This window comes from Scyliorhinus torazame, chromosome 24 (assembly GCF_047496885.1).
Source record: "Scyliorhinus torazame isolate Kashiwa2021f chromosome 24, sScyTor2.1, whole genome shotgun sequence".
In the NCBI taxonomy this organism is placed as follows: domain Eukaryota; kingdom Metazoa; phylum Chordata; class Chondrichthyes; order Carcharhiniformes; family Scyliorhinidae; genus Scyliorhinus; species Scyliorhinus torazame.
In genome coordinates this window covers 3,488,469-3,505,835 of record NC_092730.1, presented here as the reverse complement: position 1 = coordinate 3,505,835, position 17,367 = coordinate 3,488,469, and the positions used below count along the sequence as shown (strand labels likewise).

The following is a 17,367-nucleotide window of genomic DNA, read 5'->3' as shown; positions in this document are numbered from 1 at the left end:
GGCACTCCCTCAGTACTGACCCTCTGACAGTGCGGCTCTCCCTCAGTACTGACCCTCTGACAGTGCGGCACTCCCTCAGTACTGACCCTCTGACAGTGCGGCACTCCCTCAGTACTGACCCTCTGACAATGCAGCACTCCCTCAGTACTGACCCTCTGACAGTGCAGCACTCCCTCAGCACTGACCCTCTGACAGTGCGGCACTCAATACTGACCCTCTGACAGTGCGGCAGTCCCTCAGTACTGACCCTCTGACAGTGCGGCACTCCCTCAGTACTGGCCCTCTGACTGTGCGGCACTACCTCAGCACTGACCCTCTGACAGTGCAACGCTCCCTCAGCACTGACCCTCTGACAGTGCAGCACTCCTTCAGTGCTGACCCTCTGAAAGTGCAGCACTCCCTCAGATCTGACCCTCTGACAGTTCGGCGCTCCCTCAGCACTGACCCTCTGACAGTGCAGCGCTCCCTCAGTACTGACCCTCTGACAGTGCAGCACTCCCTCAGTACTGACCGTCTGACTGTGCGGCACTCCCTCAGTATTGACCCTCTGACAGTGCAGCACTCCCTCAGTACTGATCCTTTGACAGTGCGGCACGCCCTCAGTACTGACCCTCTGACAGTGCAGCACTCCCTCAGTACTGACCCACTGACAGTGCGGCACTCCCTCAGTACTGACCCTCTGACAGTGCGGCGCTCCCTCAGTACTGACCCTCTGACAGTGCGGCGCTCCCTCAGTACTGACCCTCTGACAGTGCGGCACTCCCTCAGTACTGACCCTCTGACTGCAACGCTCCCTCAGTATTGACCCTCTGACAGTGCAGCACTCACTCAGTACTGACCCTTTGACAGTGCGGCACGCCCTCAGTACTGACCCTCTGACAGTGCAGCACTCCCTCAGTACTGACCCACTGACAGTGCGGCACTCCCTCAGTACTGACCCTCTGACAGTGCGGCACTCCCTCAGTACTGACCCTCTGACAGTCCGGCACTCCCTCAGTACTGACCCTCTGACTGTGCGGCGCTCCCTCTGCACTGACCATCTGACAGTGCAACGCTCCCTCAGTACTGACCCTCTGACAGTGCGGCGCTTCCTCAGTACTGACCCTTTGACAGTGCGGCACTCCCTCAGTACTGACCCTCTGACAGTGCGGCACTCCCTCAGTACTGACCCTCTGACAGTGCGGCACTCCCTCAGTACTGACCCTCTGACAGTGCGGCACTCCCTCAGTACTGAACCTTTGTCAGGGCAGCACTCCCTCAGTACTGACCCTCTGACAGTGCGGCACTCCCTCAGTACTGATCCTCTGACAGTGCAGCACTCCCTCAGTACTGACCCTCTGACAGTGCGGCGCTCCCTCAGTACTGACCCTCTGACAGTGCAGCACTCCCTCAGTACTGACCCTCTGACAGTGCGGCACTCCCTCAGTACCCAATTCATTTTTCCCAATGAAGGGGCAATTTAGCACGGCCAATCCACCTCCCCTGCACATCTTTGGGTTGTGGGGGTGAGACCCACGCAGACACGGGGAGAATGTGCAAACTCCACACGGACAGTGACCCAGAGCCGGGATCGAACCCGGATCCTCGACGCCGTGAGGCTGCAGTGCTAACCACTGCACCACTGCCCCGCCCCCGTGAGGCAGCAGTGCTAACCACTGTGCCCCCGTGCTGCCCCCGTGAGGCAGCAGTGCTAACCACTGTGCCCCCGTGCTGCCCCCGTGAGGCAGCAGTGCTAACCACTGCACCGCCGTGCTGCCCCCATGAGGCAGCAGTGCTAACCACTGCGTCCCCGTGCTGCCCCTCCGTGAGGCAGTAGTGCTAACCACTGCGTCACATGCTGCCCCCCGTGAGGCAGTAGTGCTAACCACTGCGTCACCGTGCTACCCCGCCGTGAGGCAGTAGTGCTAATCACCGCGTCACCGTGCTGCCCCCCCGTGAGGCAGTAGTGCTAACCACTGCACCCCGTGCTGCCCCGCCGTGAGGCAGTAGTGCTAACCACTGCACCCCGTGCTGCCCCGCCGTGAGGCAGTAGTGCTAACCACTGCGTCCCATGCTGCCCCCGTGAGGCAGCAGTGCTAACCACTGCGTCCCATGCTGCCCCCCGTGAGGCAGTAGTGCTAACCACTGCGTCCCCGTGCTGCCCCACCGTGAGGCAGCAGTGCTAACCACTGCATCCCCGTGCTGCCCCGCCGTGAGGCAGCAGTGCTAACCACTGCGTCCCCGTGCTGCCCCTCCGTGAGGCAGCAGTGCTAACCACTGTGCCACCGTGCTGTCCCCGTGAGGCAGTAGTGCTAACCACTGCACCACCATGATGCCCCCGTGTGGCAGCAGTGCTAACCACTGCGTCACCGTGCTGCCCTGCCGTGAGGCAGCAGTGCTAACCACTGCGTCACCGTGCCGCCCTACAATTCATTGAGATTTAAGGAGTGTGAACTCCGCTGGACCGGTTGTCCTGTCCCCGTTCCACGGTGGTGTGGCCGAGGAGAGGGGGTTGATGTCTGGCTCCCCTGGCTGATCCATTCTGATAATGGGAACACCCACGGTGTTGCTTGCTGTAAAACTGTAATGATCGCTATGCGTCTGTAACGATCGCTATGCGTCTGTAACGATCGCTATGCGTCTGTAACGATCGCTATGCGTCTGTAACGATCGCTATGCGTCTGTAACGATCGCTATGCGTCTGTAACGATCGCTATGCGTCTGTAACGATCGCTATGCGTCTGTAACGATCGCTATGCGTCTGTAACGATCGCTATGCGTCTGTAACGATCGCTATGCGTCTGTAACGATCGCTATGCGTCTGTATCGAGCTGTGTTTCAGAGACTGTGTTGAGGGGGTGGAGGAGAGAGAGGTGCAGCTATCGAGCTGTGTTTCAGAGACTGTGTTGAGGGGGTGGAGGAGAGAGAGGTGCAGCTATCGAGCTGTGTGTTTCAGAGACTGTGTTGTGGGGGTGGAGGAGAGAGAGGTGCAGCTATCGAGCTGTGTGTTTCAGAGACTGTGTTGTGGGGGTGGAGGAGAGAGAGGTGCAGCTATCGAGCTGTGTGTTTCAGAGACTGTGTTGAGGGGGTGGAGGAGAGAGAGGTGCAGCTATCGAGCTGTGTGTTTCAGAGACTGTGTTGTGGGGGTGGAGGAGAGAGAGGTGCAGCTATCGAGCTGTGTGTTTCAGAGACTGTGTTGTGGGGGTGGAGGAGAGAGAGGTGCAGCTATCGAGCTGTGTGTTTCAGAGACTGTGTTGAGGGGGTGGAGGAGAGAGGTGCAGCTATCGAGCTGTGTGTTTCAGAGACTGTGTTGTGGGGGTGGAGGAGAGAGAGGTGCAGCTATCGAGCTGTGTGTTTCAGAGACTGTGTTGTGGGGGTGGAGGAGAGAGAGGTGCAGCTATCGAGCTGTGTGTTTCAGAGACCGTGTTGAGGGGGTGGAGGAGAGAGAGGTGCAGCTATCGAGCTGTGTTTCAGAGACTGTTGAGGGGGTGGAGGAGAGAGAGGTGCAGCTATCGAGCTGTGTGTTTCAGAGACTGTGTTGAGGGGGTGGAGGAGAGAGAGGTGCAGCTATCGAGCTGTGTGTTTCAGAGACTGTGTTGAGGGGGTGGAGGAGAGAGAGGTGCAGCTATCGAGCTGTGTGTTTCAGAGACTGTGTTGTGGGGGTGGAGGAGAGAGAGGTGCAGCTATCGAGCTGTGTGTTTCAGAGACTGTGTTGAGGGGGTGGAGGAGAGAGAGGTGCAGCTATCGAGCTGTGTTGCCTTCTATTTGATTTCTTTCTTTCTTGTCCCCGGACGCAGGATTTACACAATCGGTATTGCTGCATGCGGAAGACCAGACCAGATGGTAACTGTTTCTACCGAGCGTTTGGTTTTGCCCACCTGGAGGCTCTGCTTGAAGACAGCAACCAGTTACAGAAGTATGAAATTCCTCGAGGAGCTGAGACTAACCCCCCCTCACTCGCTCATCACTCACCATTCAGTCTGTTTATTCACTCGTTCATTGGTGGCGAGTTTCTGTCGGAGAAAATCTGATGACCATCCCTTCGGTTAAAAACCAAACTGATTTTTTTTTCCCCCTCCCCCCGTTTGTGTTTCAGATTTAAAGCCATTGCCTCCAAAAGCAAAGAGGATCTGGTAACCCAGGGGTTCACTGAATTCACAATCGAGGATTTCCACAACACGGTTAGTATGTCTCTGATCCTCCTTTCTGCCCTCCCAGCTGCATTCAACCAGACCTCCTGCCAAGACATGTAACTCGTTACAGAGTTATAAAACACCTAGGGGCCTAGGTGAGGCCGCACCGGGAGTATTGTGGGCAGTTCTGGTCTCCTTACCTGAGGAAGGATGTTCTTGCTGTGGAGGGAGAGCAGCGAAGGTTTACCAGGCTGATTCCTGGGGTGGCGGGACTGTCACAGGAGGGGAGACTAAGTGGGTTAGGATTATATTCATTGGAGTTTCGACGATCTCATAGAAACGTCCAAGATTCTAACAGGATTGGACAGGGTAGATTCAGAAAGAATGTTCCCGATGGTGGGAAGACCGGAACCAGGGGTCAGGGTTTGAGGATAAGGGGTAAACCTTTCGGACTGAGGTGAGGAGAAATTTCTTCACCCAGAGATCGGTGAATCTGTGGAATTCACTCCCACAGAAAGTAGTTGAGGCCAAAACGTTGTGTAATTTCAAGAAGGAATTCGATTTGGCTCTTGGGGCTGAAGAGATCGAGGGGTATGGGGGGGAGGCGGGATCAGGGTATTGAACTTGATGATCGGCCATGATCATAGTGAATAACGGAGCAGGCTGGAAGGGCCGAATGGCCTGCTCCTGCTTTCTCTGTTTCTCTGAGATGCTGGTGATGTGTACTGTGTGATGGGGGAGCTGGTGAACCCCATTATGGTCCCGAGTGAACATACCTGCAGCAAGACATAGAAACGCGACAGTGCAGAAGGAGGTCATTCTGCCCATCGAGCCGGCACCGACCCACTGAAAGGGCAACCTTCCTGGGCCCTATCCCAGTACCCCGCACCGGTGCCCCGTCCCGGATTCCCCGCCCCACCCCCCGTTCCCCACCTAATCTTTTGGACACTAAAGGGCAATTGATCATGACCAATCCTACTAACCTGCACATTTTTGGACTGTGGGAGGAAACCGGATCACCCGGAGGAAACCCACGCAGACACGGGGAGGACGTGCAGACTCCGCACAGACAGTGACCCAAGCCGGAATCGAACCAGGGTCTCTGGCTCTGTGAGACAGCAGTGTTAACCCGGGTCCCTGGCTCTGTGAGACAGCAGTGTTAACCCGGGTCCCTGGCTCTGTGAGACAGCAGTGTTAACCCGGGTCCCTGGCACTGTGAGACAGCAGTGTTAACCCGGGTCCCTGGCACTGTGAGACAGCAGTGTTAACCCGGGTCCCTGGCTCTGTGAGACAGCAGTGTTAACCTGGGTCCCTGGCACTGTGGGACAGCAGTGTAAACCCGGGTCTCTGGCTCTGTGAGACAGCAGTGTTAACCCGGGTCCCTGGCACTGTGAGACAGCAGTGTTAACCCGGGTCCCTGGCACTGTGAGACAGCAGTGTTAACCCGGGTCCCTTGCACTGTGAGGCACCAGTGTTAACCCGGGTCCCTGGCGCTGAGAGACAGCAGTGTTAACCCGGGTCTCTGGCTCTGTGAGACAGCAGTGTTAACCCGGGTCCCTGGCACTGTGAGACAGCAGTGTTAACCCGGGTCTCTGGCTCTGTGAGACAGCAGTGTTAACCCGGGTCCCTGGCTCTGTGAGACAGCAGTGTTAACCCGGGTCCCTGGCACTGTGAGACAGCAGTGTTAACCCGGGTCCCTGGCACTGTGAGACAGCAGTGTTAACCCGGGTCCCTTGCATTGTGAGGCACCAATGTTAACCCGGGTCCCTGGCGCTGTGAGACAGCAGTGTTAACCCGGGTCCCTGGCACTGTGTGACAGCAGTGTTAACCCGGGACCCTGGCACTGTGAGACAGCAGTGTTAACCCGGGTCCCTGGCACTGTGAGACAGCAGTGTTAACCCGGGTCCCTGGCACTGTGAGACAGCAGTGTTAACCCGGGCCCCTGGCACTGAGACAGCAGTGTTAACCCGGGTCCCTGGCTCTGTGAGACAGCAGTGTTAACCCGGGTCCCTGGCACTGTGAGACAGCAGTGTTAACCCAGGTCCCTGGCACTGTGAGGCAGCAGTGTTAACCCGGGTCCCTGGCACTGTGAGACAGCAGTGTTAACCCGGGTCCCTGGCACTGTGAGACAGCAGTGTTAACCCGGATCCCTGGCACTGAGAGACAGCAGTGTTAACCCTGGTCCCTGACACTGTGTGACAGCAGTGTTAACCAGGGTCTCTGGCACTGTGAGACAGCAGTGTTAACCTGGGTCTCTGGCACTGTGAGACAGCAGTGTTAACCCGGGCCCCTGGCACTGAGACAGCAGTGTTAACCCGCGTCCCTGGCTCTGCGAGACAGCAGTGTTAACCCGGGTCCCTGGCGCTGTGAGACAGGAGTGTTAACCCAGGTCCCTGGCGCTGTGAGACAGCAGTGTTAACCCAGGTCCCTGGCACTGTGAGACAGCTGTGTTAACCCGGGTCCCTGGCTCTGTGAGACAGCAGTGTTCACCCGGGTCCCTGGCACTGTGAGACAGCAGTGTTAACCCGGGTCCCTGCCACTGTGAGACAGCAGTGTTAACCCGGGTCCCTGGCACTGAGACAGCAGTGTTTACCCGGGTCCCTGGCACTGTGAGGCAGCCGTGTTAACCCGGGTCCCTGGCACTGTGAGGCAGCCGTGTTAACCCGGGTCCCTGGCACTGTGAGGCAGCCGTGTTAACCCGGGTCCCTTGCACTGTGAGACAGCAGTGTTAACCCGGGTCCCTGGCACTGTGAGGCAGCCGTGTTAACCCGGGTCCCTGGCACTGTGAGACAGCAGTGTTAACCCGGGTCCCTGGCACTGTGAGGCAGCCGTGTTCACCCGGGTCCCTGGCTCTGTGAGACAGCAGTGTTAACCCGGGTCCCTGGCTCTGTGAGACAGCCGTGTTAACCCGGGCCCCTGGCTCTGTGAGACAGCAGTGTTAACCCGGGTCCCTGGCTCTGAGACAGCAGTGTTAACCCGGGTCCCTGGCACTGTGAGGCAGCAGTGTTAACCCGGGCCCCTGGCGCTGAGACAGCAGTGTTAACCCGGGTCCCTGGCACTGTGAGACAGCAGTGTTAACCCGGGTCCCTGGCACTGTGAGACAGCAGTGTTAACCCGGGCCCCTGGCGCTGAGACAGCAGTGTTAACCCGGGCCCCTGGCGCTGTGAAACAGCAGTGTTAACCCGGGTCCCTGGCACTGTGAGGCAGCCGTGTTAACCCGGGTCCCTGGCACTGTGAGACAGCAGTGTTAACCCGGGTCCCTGGCACTGTGAGGCAGCCGTGTTCACCCGGGTCCCTGGCTCTGTGAGACAGCAGTGTTAACCCGGGTCCCTGGCTCTGTGAGACAGCCGTGTTAACCCGGGCCCCTGGCTCTGTGAGACAGCAGTGTTAACCCGGGTCCCTGGCTCTGAGACAGCAGTGTTAACCCGGGTCCCTGGCACTGTGAGGCAGCAGTGTTAACCCGGGCCCCTGGCGCTGAGACAGCAGTGTTAACCCGGGTCCCTGGCACTGTGAGACAGCAGTGTTAACCCGGGTCCCTGGCACTGTGAGACAGCAGTGTTAACCCGGGCCCCTGGCGCTGAGACAGCAGTGTTAACCCGGGCCCCTGGCGCTGTGAAACAGCAGTGTTAACCCGGGTCCCTGGCACTGTGAGACAGCAGTGTTAACCCGGGTCCCTGGCACTGTGAGACAGCAGTGTTAACCCGGGTCCCTGGCACTGTGAGACAGCAGTGTTAACCCGGGTCCCTGGCTCTGTGAGACAGCAGTGTTAACCCGGGTCCTGGCACTGTGAGACAGCAGTGTTAACCTGGGTCCCTAGCTCAGTGAGACAGCAGTGTTAACTTGGGTCCCTGGCACTGTGAGACAGCAGTGTTAACCCGGGTCCCTGGCACTGTGAGACAGCAGTGTTAACCCGGGTCCCTGGCTCTGTGAGACAGCAGTGTTAACCCGGGTCCCTGGCACTGTGAGACAGCAGTGTTAACCCGGGTCCCTGGCACTGTGAGACAGCAGTGTTAACCCGGGTCCCTGGCTCTGTGAGACAGCAGTGTTAACCCGGGTCCCTGGCACTGTGAGACAGCAGTGTTAACCCGGGCCCCTGGCGCTGAGACAGCAGTGTTAACCCGGGTCCCTGGCTCTGTGAGACAGCAGTGTTAACCAGGGTCCCGGGCACTGTGAGACAGCAGTGTTAACCAGGGTCCCGGGCACTGTGAGACAGCAGTGTTAACCAGGGTCCCTGGCACTGAGACAGCGGTGTTAACCCGGGTCCCTGGCACTGTGAGACAGCAGTGTTAACCCGGGTCCCTGGCTCTGTGAGGCAGCAGTGTTAACCCGGGTCCCTGGCACTGTGAGACAGCAGTGTTAACCCGGGTCCCTGGCACTGTGAGACAGCAGTGTTAACCCAGGTCCCTGGCACTGTGAGACAGCAGTGCTAACCCGGGTCCCTGGCACTGTGAGACAGCAGTGTTAACCCGGGTCCCTGGCACTGTGAGACAGCAGTGTTAACCCGGGTCCCTGGCGCTGAGACAGCAGTGCCAACTAGCGTTCCACATTGCTACCTGCTTATTTCGTGGGATGAGATCTCTGCCCATTTTCCTAAACGCCACAGAATGTCACCCCAATCAGCGCAACATTTCATCATAGGGAGTGGCACGGGTGGCGCAGTGGGTTAGCACTGCTGCCTCACGGTGCCGAGGACCCGGATACAATCCCAGCCCGGGTCACTGTCCGTGTGGAGTTTGCACATTCTCCCCGTGTCTGCGTGGGTCTTGCCCCCACAACCCAAAGATGTGCAGGATGAGGTGGATTGGCCGCGCTGAATTGCCCCTTAATTGGGGGGGGGGGGGGGGAAATTGGGTATTTGAAATTTTTTAGTAAAACGTTTCCCTTCAGGACAAAGCCCTCAGTCCAGGAACCAACCTGCGAAGCTGCTGTCGGGACAGGCTTGAACTGCCCCTGATCTGGGAATGTCACAGCTTGCTGGACAGGGATAGCTGGCAAAAGCTGCCCCCAATCATCTCCACAGGTCAGCTGCAATGAAGAAAAGGCTTCGAGGGTTTAAGATGTGCAGGGTAGGTGAAGCAGTGGGACAGTGCGTCAGGAAATGGGCAGCACGGGAGCACAGTGGTTAGCACTGTTGCTTCACAGCTCCAGGGTCCCGGGTTCGATTCCGGCTTGGGTCACTGTCGGTGCGGAGTCTGCACATCCTCCCCGTGTCTGCGTGGGTTTCCTCCGGGTGCTCCGGTTTCCTCCCACACTCCAAAGATGTGCTGTTGGGTGGATTGGCCATGATAAATTGCCCTTAGTGTCCAAAATTGCCCTTAGTGCTGGGTGGGGTTACTGGGTTATGGGGATAGGGTGGAGGTGTGGGCTTGGGTAGGGTGCTCTTTCCAAGAGCTGGTGCACTGTAAATTCTATGAAATCTATGTTTTGCTGTTTTTAATGTAAGTTTTAAACTGCAGTTTGGGCGGCAAATGCAGCATTAAGCAGCTCTGATTTATTCTCAGGGTATTAGGACTGCTTTGCAATGAGGAGGGCTGGTTTATGTTACCTCACATACAGATGGCTACCTGGTTTAATTTACAGCCTCTTTTCCTGTTTGATTTAGTTTATGGATGTCATTGAGCTCGTGGAGAAACAGGGATCATTGGCGAACCTGATGACAGCCTTCAATGATCAGAGTACGTCTGACTACCTGGTGGTCTACCTCCGACTCCTCACCTCTGGCTACCTCCAGCGAGAGTCCGCCTTCTTCGAACATTTCATTGAGGGAGGCCGCACAGTTAAAGAGTTCTGTCAGCAGGTAAGCGTTGGTCTGTGCATCGGCCCAAAACGTTCTGTCCAGACAGCAGCTTTATAATCGCAGCAGACAGCCCGGGATCTCGGCCGTGGCTTCGATCTGCTTTAGCAGGACCATTTTGGAACTGAAATTTCTCACGTTCTGAGAAGTTACAAACTTATTTGCAGGCCATTTGGAGCGAGTCCCACATTCTCCCCACTCCCTGTGGGAGCGAGTCCCACATTCTCCCCACTCCCCGTGGGAGCGAGTCCCACATTCTCCCCACTCCCCGTGGGAGCGAGTCCCACATTCTCCCCACTCCCCGTGGGAGCGAGTCCCACATTCTCCCCACTCCCTGTGGGAGCGAGTCCCACATTCTCCCCACTCCCCGTGGGAGCGAGTCCCACATTCTCCCCACTCCCCGTGGGAGCGAGTCCCACATTCTCCCCACTCCCCGTGGGAGCGAGTCCCACATTCTCTCCATGGGAGCGAGTCCCACATTCTCCCCACTCCCCGTGGGAGCGAGTCCCACATTCTCCCCACTCCCTGTGGGAGCGAGTCCCACATTCTCCCCACTCCCCGCGGGAGCGAGTCCCACATCCTCCCCGCTCCCCGTGGGAGCGAGTCCCACATTCTCCCCGCTCCCCGAGGGAGCGAGTCCCACATTCTCCCCGCTCCCCGTGGGAGCGAGTCCCACATTCTCCCCACTCCCCGTGGGAGCGAGTCCCACATTCGCCCCACGGGAGCGAGTCCCACATTCTCCCCAGTCCCCCTGTGGGAGCGAGTCCCACATTCTCCCCACTCCCGGTGGTAGCGAGTCCCACATTCTCCCCGCTCCCCATGGGAGCGAGTCCCACATTCTCCCCGCTTCCCCGTGGGAGCGAGTCCCACATTCTCCCCGCTCCCAGTGGGAGCGAGTCCCACATTCTCCCCACTCCCCGTGGGAGCGAGTCCCACATTCTCCCCACTCCCCGTGGGAGCGAGTCCCACATTCTCCCCACTCCCCGTGGGAGCGAGTCCCACATTCTCCCCGCTCCCCGCGGGAGCGAGTCCCACATTCTCCCCGCTCCCCGCGGGAGCGAGTCCCACATTCTCCCCGCTCCCCGCGGGAGCGAGTCCCACATTCTCCCCACTCCCCGTGGGAGCGAGTCCCACATTCTCCCCACTCCCTGTGGGAGCGAGTCCCACATCCTCCCCACTCCCCGTGGGAGCGAGTCCCACATTCTCCCCACGGGAGCGAGTCCCACATTCTCCCCGCTCCCCGTGGGAGCGAGTCCCACATTCTCCCCACTCCCCGTGGGAGCGAGTGCCACATTCTCCCCACTCCCCGTGGGAGCGAGTCCCACATTCTCCCCACTCCCAGTGGGAGCGAGTCCCACATCCTCCCCGCTCCCCGTGGGAGCGAGTCCCACATTCTCCCCGCTCCCCGTGGGAGCGAGTCCCACATTCTCCCCGCTCCCCGTGGGAGCGAGTCCCACATTCTCCCCACTCCCCGTGGGAGCGAGTCCCACATTCTCCCCACTCCCCGTGGGAGCGAGTCCCACATTCGCCCCACGGGAGCGAGTCCCACATTCTCCCCAGTCCCCCTGGGAGCGAGTTCCACATTCTCCCCACTCCCGGTGGTAGCGAGTCCCACATTCTCCCCGCTCCCCATGGGAGCGAGTCCCACATTCTCCCCGCTTCCCCGTGGGAGCGAGTCCCACATTCTCCCCGCTCCCAGTGGGAGCGAGTCCCACATTCTCCCCACTCCCCGTGGGAGCGAGTCCCACATTCTCCCCACTCCCCGTGGGAGCGAGTCCCACATTCTCCCCACTCCCCGTGGGAGCGAGTCCCACATTCTCCCCGCTCCCCGCGGGAGCGAGTCCCACATTCTCCCCGCTCCCCGCGGGAGCGAGTCCCACATTCTCCCCGCTCCCCGCGGGAGCGAGTCCCACATTCTCCCCACTCCCCGTGGGAGCGAGTCCCACATTCTCCCCACTCCCCGTGGGAGCGTGTCCCACATTCTCCCCACTCCCTGTGGGAGCGAGTCCCACATCCTCCCCACTCCCCGTGGGAGCGAGTCCCACATTCTCCCCACGGGAGCGAGTCCCACATTCTCCCCGCTCCCCGTGGGAGCGAGTCCCACATTCTCCCCACTCCCCGTGGGAGCGAGTGCCACATTCTCCCCACTCCCTGTGGGGAGCGAGTCCCACATTCTCCCCACTCCCCGTGGGAGCGAGTCCCACATTCTCCCCACTCCCCGTGGGAGCGAGTCCCACATTCTCCCCACTCCCTGTGGGAGCGAGTCCCACATTCTCCCCACGGGAGCGAGTCCCACATTCTCCCCACTCCCCGTGGGAGCGTGTCCCACATTCTCCCCGCTCCCCGCGGGAGCGAGTCCCACATTCTCCCCGCTCCCCGTGGGAGCGAGTCCCACATTCTCCCCCACACCCCGTGGGAGCGAGTCCCACATTCTACCCACTCCCCGTGGGAGCGAGGCCCACATTCTCCCCGCTCCCCGGGAGAGCGAGTCCCACATTCTCCCCACTCCCCTGTGGGAGCGAGTCCCACATTCTCCCCACATCCCCGTGGGAGCGAGTCCCACATTCTCCCCACGGGAGCGAGTCCCACATTCTCCCCAGTCCCCCTGGGAGCGAGTTCCACATTCTCCCCACTCCCGTGGTAGCGAGTCCCACATTCTCCCCGCTCCCGGTGGAGCGAGTCCCACATTCTCCCCGCTCCCCGTGGGAGCGAGTCCCACATTCTCCCCGCTTCCCCGTGGGAGCGAGTCCCACATTCTCCCCGCTCCCCGTGGGAGCGAGTCCCACATTCTCCCCGCTCCCCGTGGGAGCGAGTCCCACATTCTCCCCACTCCCCGGGAGAGCGAGTCCCACATTCTCCCCACTCCCCGGGAGAGCGATGCCCACATTCTCCCCACTCCCCGTGGGAGCAAGTCCCACATTCTCCCCAGTCCCCCTGGGAGCGAGTTCCACATTCTCCCCGCTCCCCATGGGAGCGAGTTCCACATTCTCCCCGCTCCGCGGGGAGCGAGTTCCGCATTCTCCCCGCCTCCCCCGTCGGGGAGCGAGTTCCACATTCTCCCCGCTCCCCGTGGAGAGAGTTCCACATTCTCCCCCACTGCCCGTGGGAGCGAGTCCCACATTCTCCCCACTCCCCGTGGGAGCGAGTCCCACATTCTCCCCATTCCCCGTGGGAGCGAGTCCCACATTCTCCCCACTCCCCGTGGGAGCGAAGTCCCACATTCTCCCCACTCCCCGTGGGAGCGAGTCCCACATTCTCCCCACTCCCCATGGGAGCGAGTCCCACATTCTCCCACTCCCTGTGGAGCGAGTCCCACATTCTCCCATTCCCCGTGGGAGCGAGTCCCACATTCTCCCCACTGGAGTCCCACATTCTCCCCACTCCACATGGGAGCGAGTCCCACATTCTCCCCGCTCCCCGTGGGAGCGGGTCCCACATTCTCCCCGCTCCCCGTGGGAGCGAGTCCCACATTCTCCCCCACTCCCCGTGGGAGCGAAGTCCCACATTCTCCCCACTCCCCGTGAGAGCGAGTCCCACATTCTCCCCGCATCCCCGTGGGAGCGAGTCCCACATTCTCCCCACGGGAGCGAGTCCCACATTCTCCCCGCTCCCGTGGGAGCGAGTCCCACATTCTCCCCACTCCCCGTGGAGCGAGTGCCACATTCTCCCCACTCCCCGTGGGGAGCGAGTCCCACATTCTCCCCACTCCCCGTGGGAGCGAGTCCCACATTCTCCCCACTCCCCGTGGGAGCGAGTCCCACATTCTCCCCACTCCCTGTGGGAGCGAGTCCCACATTCTCCCCACTCCCCGTGGGAGCGAGCCCCACATTCTCCCCACTCCCCGTGGGAGCGAGTCCCACATTCCTCCCCACTCCCCGTGGGGAGCGAGTCCCACATTCACCCCACTCCCCGTGGGAGCGAGTCCCACATTCTCCCCACTTCCCTCCACGGGAGCGAGTCCCACATTCTCCCCACTCCCCGTGGGAGCGAGTCCCACATTCTCCCCACTCCCTGTGGGAGCGAGTCCCACATTCTCCCCTCTCCCCGTGGGAGCGAGTCCCACATTCTCCCCACTCCCCGTGGAGCGAGTCCCACATTCTCCCCACTCCCCGTGGGAGCGAGTCCACATTCTCCCCACGGGAGCGAGTCCCACATTCTCCCCACTCCCCGCGGGAGCGAGTCCCACATTCTCCCCGCTCCCCGCGGGAGCGAGTCCCACATTCTCCCCGATCCCCGTGGAGCGAGTCCCACATTCTCCCCCACTCCCCGTGGGAGCGAGTCCCACATTCTACCCTATCCCCGTGGAGCGAGGCCCACATTCTCCCTGCTCCCCGGGAGAGCGAGTCCCACATTCTCCCCACTCCCCTGTGGGAGCGAGTCCCACATTCTCCCCACTCCCCTGTGGGAGCGAGCCCCACATTCTCCCCACATCCCCTGTGGGAGCGAGTCCCACATTCTCCCCACATCCCCGTGGGAGCGAGTCCCACATTCTCCCCACGGGAGCGAGTCCCACATTCTCCCAGTCCCCCTGGGAGCGAGTTCCACATTCTCCCCACTCCCGGTGGGGAGCGAGTCCCCACATTCTCCCCGGTCCCGGTGGGAGCGAGTCCACATTCTCCCCGGTCCCGGTGGGAGCGAGTCCCACATTCTCCCCGCTCCCCGTGGGAGCGAGTCCCACATTCTCCCCGCTCCCCGTGGGAGCGAGTCCACATTCTCCCCGCTCCCCGTGGGAGCGAGTCCCACATTCTCCCGCTCCCCTTGGGAGCGAGTCCCACATTCTCCCCACTCCCCCGGGAGAGCGAGTCCCACATTCTCCCCACTCCCCGTGGGAGCAAGTCCCACATTCCTCCCCACTCCCCGTGGGAGCGAGTCCCACATTCTCCCCAGTGCCCCTGGGAGCGAGTTCCACATTCTCCCCGCTCCCCGTGGGAGCGAGTTCCACATTCTCCCCACTCCCCGGAGAGCGAGTCCCACATTCTCCCCACTCCCCGTGGGAGCAAGTCCCACATTCTCCCCACTCCCCGTGGGAGCGAGTCCCACATTCTCCCCAGTGCCCCTGGGAGCGAGTTCCACATTCTCCCGCTCCCGTGGGAGCGAGTCCCACATTCTCCCCACTCCCCGTGGGAGCGAGTGCCACATCTCCCCACTCCCTGTGGGAGCGAGTCCCACATTCTCCCCACTCCCCGTGGGAGCGAGTCCCACATTCTCCCCACTCCCCGTGGGAGCGAGTCCCACATTCTCCCCACTCCCTGTGGGAGCGAGTCCCACATTCTCCCCACGGGAGCGAGTCCCACATTCTCCCCACTCCCCGTGGGAGCGTGTCCCACATTCTCCCCGCTCCCCGCGGGAGCGAGTCCCACCATTCTCCCCGCTCCCCGTGGGAGCGAGTCCCACATTCTCCCCCACACCCCGTGGGAGCGAGTCCCACATTCTACCCACTCCCCGTGGGAGCGAGGCCCACATTCTCCCCGCTCCCCGGGAGAGCGAGTCCCACATTCTCCCCACTCCCCTGTGGGAGCGAGTCCCACATTCTCCCCACATCCCCTTGGGAGCGAGTCCCACATTCTCCCCACGGGAGCGAGTCCCACATTCTCCCCAGTCCCCCTGGAGCGAGTTCCACATTCTCCCCACTCCCGGTGGTAGCGAGTCCCCACATTCTCCCGCTCCCGGTGGGAGCGAGTCCCCACATTCTCCCCGCTCCCCGTGGGAGCGAGTCCCACATTCTCCCCGCTTTCCCCGTGGGAGCGAGTCCCACATTCTCCCCGCTCCCCGTGGGAGCGAGTCCCACATTCTCCCCGCTCCCCGTGGGAGCGAGTCCCACATTCTCCCCACTCCCCGGGGAGAGCGAGTCCCCCATTCTCCCCACTCCCCGGGAGAGCGATGCCCACATTCTCCCCACTCCCCGTGGGAGCAAGTCCACATTCTCCCCAGTCCCCCTGGAGCGAGTTCCACATTCTCCCCGCTCCCCATGGGAGCGAGTTCCACATTCTCCCCGCTCCGCGTGGGAGCGAGTTCCGCATTCTCCCCGCTCCCCCGTGGGAGCGAGTTCACATTCTCCCCCGCTCCCCGTGGAGAGAGTTCCACATTCTCCCCACTGCCCGTGGGAGCGAGTCCCACATTCTCCCCCACTCCCCGTGGGAGCGAGTCCCACATTCTCCCCATTCCCCGTGGGAGCGAGTCCCACATTCTCCCCACTCCCCGTGGGAGCGGAGTCCCACATTCTCCCCACTCCCCGTGGGAGCGAGTCCCACATTCCTCCCCCACTCCCCATGGGAGCGAGTCCCACATTCTCCCCACTCCCTGTGTGGAGCCGAGTCCCACATTCTCCCCATTCCCCGTGGGAGCGAGTCCCACATTCTCCCCACTGGAGTCCCACATTCTCCCCACTCCACATGGGAGCGAGTCCCACATTCTCCCCGCTCCCCGTGGGAGCGGGTCCCACATTCTCCCCGCTCCCCGTGGGAGCGAGTCCCACATTCTCCCCCACTCCCCGTGGGAGCGAGTCCACACATCCTCCCCACTCCCCGTGAGAGCGAGGTCCACATTCTCCCCGCATCCCCGTGGGAGCGAGTCCCACATTCTCCCCACGGGAGCGAGGTCCCACATTCTCCCCGCTCCCCGTGGGAGCGAGTCCCACATTCCTCCCCACTCCCCGTGGGAGCGAGTGCCACATTCTCCCACTCCCCGTGGGGAGCGAGTCCCACATTCTCCCCACTCCCCGTGGGAGCGAGTCCCACATTCTCCCCACTCCCCGTGGGAGCGAGTCCCACATTCTCCCCACTCCCTGTGGAGCGAGTCCACATTCTCCCCACTCCCCGTGGAGCGAGCCCCACATTCTCCCCCACTCCCCGTGGGAGCGAGTCCCACATTCTCCCCACTCCCCGTGGGAGCGAGTCCCACATTCACCCCACTCCCCGTGGGAGCGAGTCCCACATTCTCCCCACTCCCCCACGGGAGCGAGTCCCCACATTCTCCCCACTCCCCGTGGGAGCGAGTCCCACATTCTCCCCACTCCCTGTGGGAGCGAGTCCCACATTCTCCCCTCTCCCCGTGGGAGCGAGTCCCACATTCTCCCCACTCCCCGTGGGAGCGAGTCCCACATTCTCCCCACTCCCCGTGGGAGCTGAGTCCCACATTCTCCCCACGGGAGCGAGTCCCACATTCTCCCCACTCCCCGCGGGAGCGAGTCCCACATTCTCCCCGCTCCCCGCGGGAGCGAGTCCCACATTCTCCCCGATCCCCGTGGGAGCGAGTCCCACATTCTCCCCCACTCCCCGTGGGAGCGAGTCCCACATTCTACCCACTCCCCGTGGGAGCGAGGCCCACATTCTCCCTGCTCCCCGGGAGAGCGAGTCCCACATTCTCCCCACTCCCCTGTGGGAGCGAGTCCCACATTCTCCCCACTCCCTGTGGGAGCGAGCCCCACATTCTCCCCACATCACCCGTGGGAGCGAGTCCCAC

At 61.3% G+C, this 17,367-nt stretch overlaps 1 protein-coding gene across 1 annotated transcript in view; it reads left to right on the top strand.

The window, feature by feature from the left end:
- otub1b (OTU deubiquitinase, ubiquitin aldehyde binding 1b) overlaps window positions 1-17,367 on the top strand; it is a 49,057-nt gene that overhangs the window by 27,753 nt on the left and 3,937 nt on the right. Inside the window, exons 4-6 of the mRNA XM_072489647.1 lie at window positions 3,777-3,895; window positions 4,076-4,160; window positions 9,715-9,909. Of these exons, the coding sequence (XP_072345748.1) occupies window positions 3,777-3,895; window positions 4,076-4,160; window positions 9,715-9,909 (399 nt within the window). The remainder of the gene's footprint in view (window positions 1-3,776; window positions 3,896-4,075; window positions 4,161-9,714; window positions 9,910-17,367) is intronic.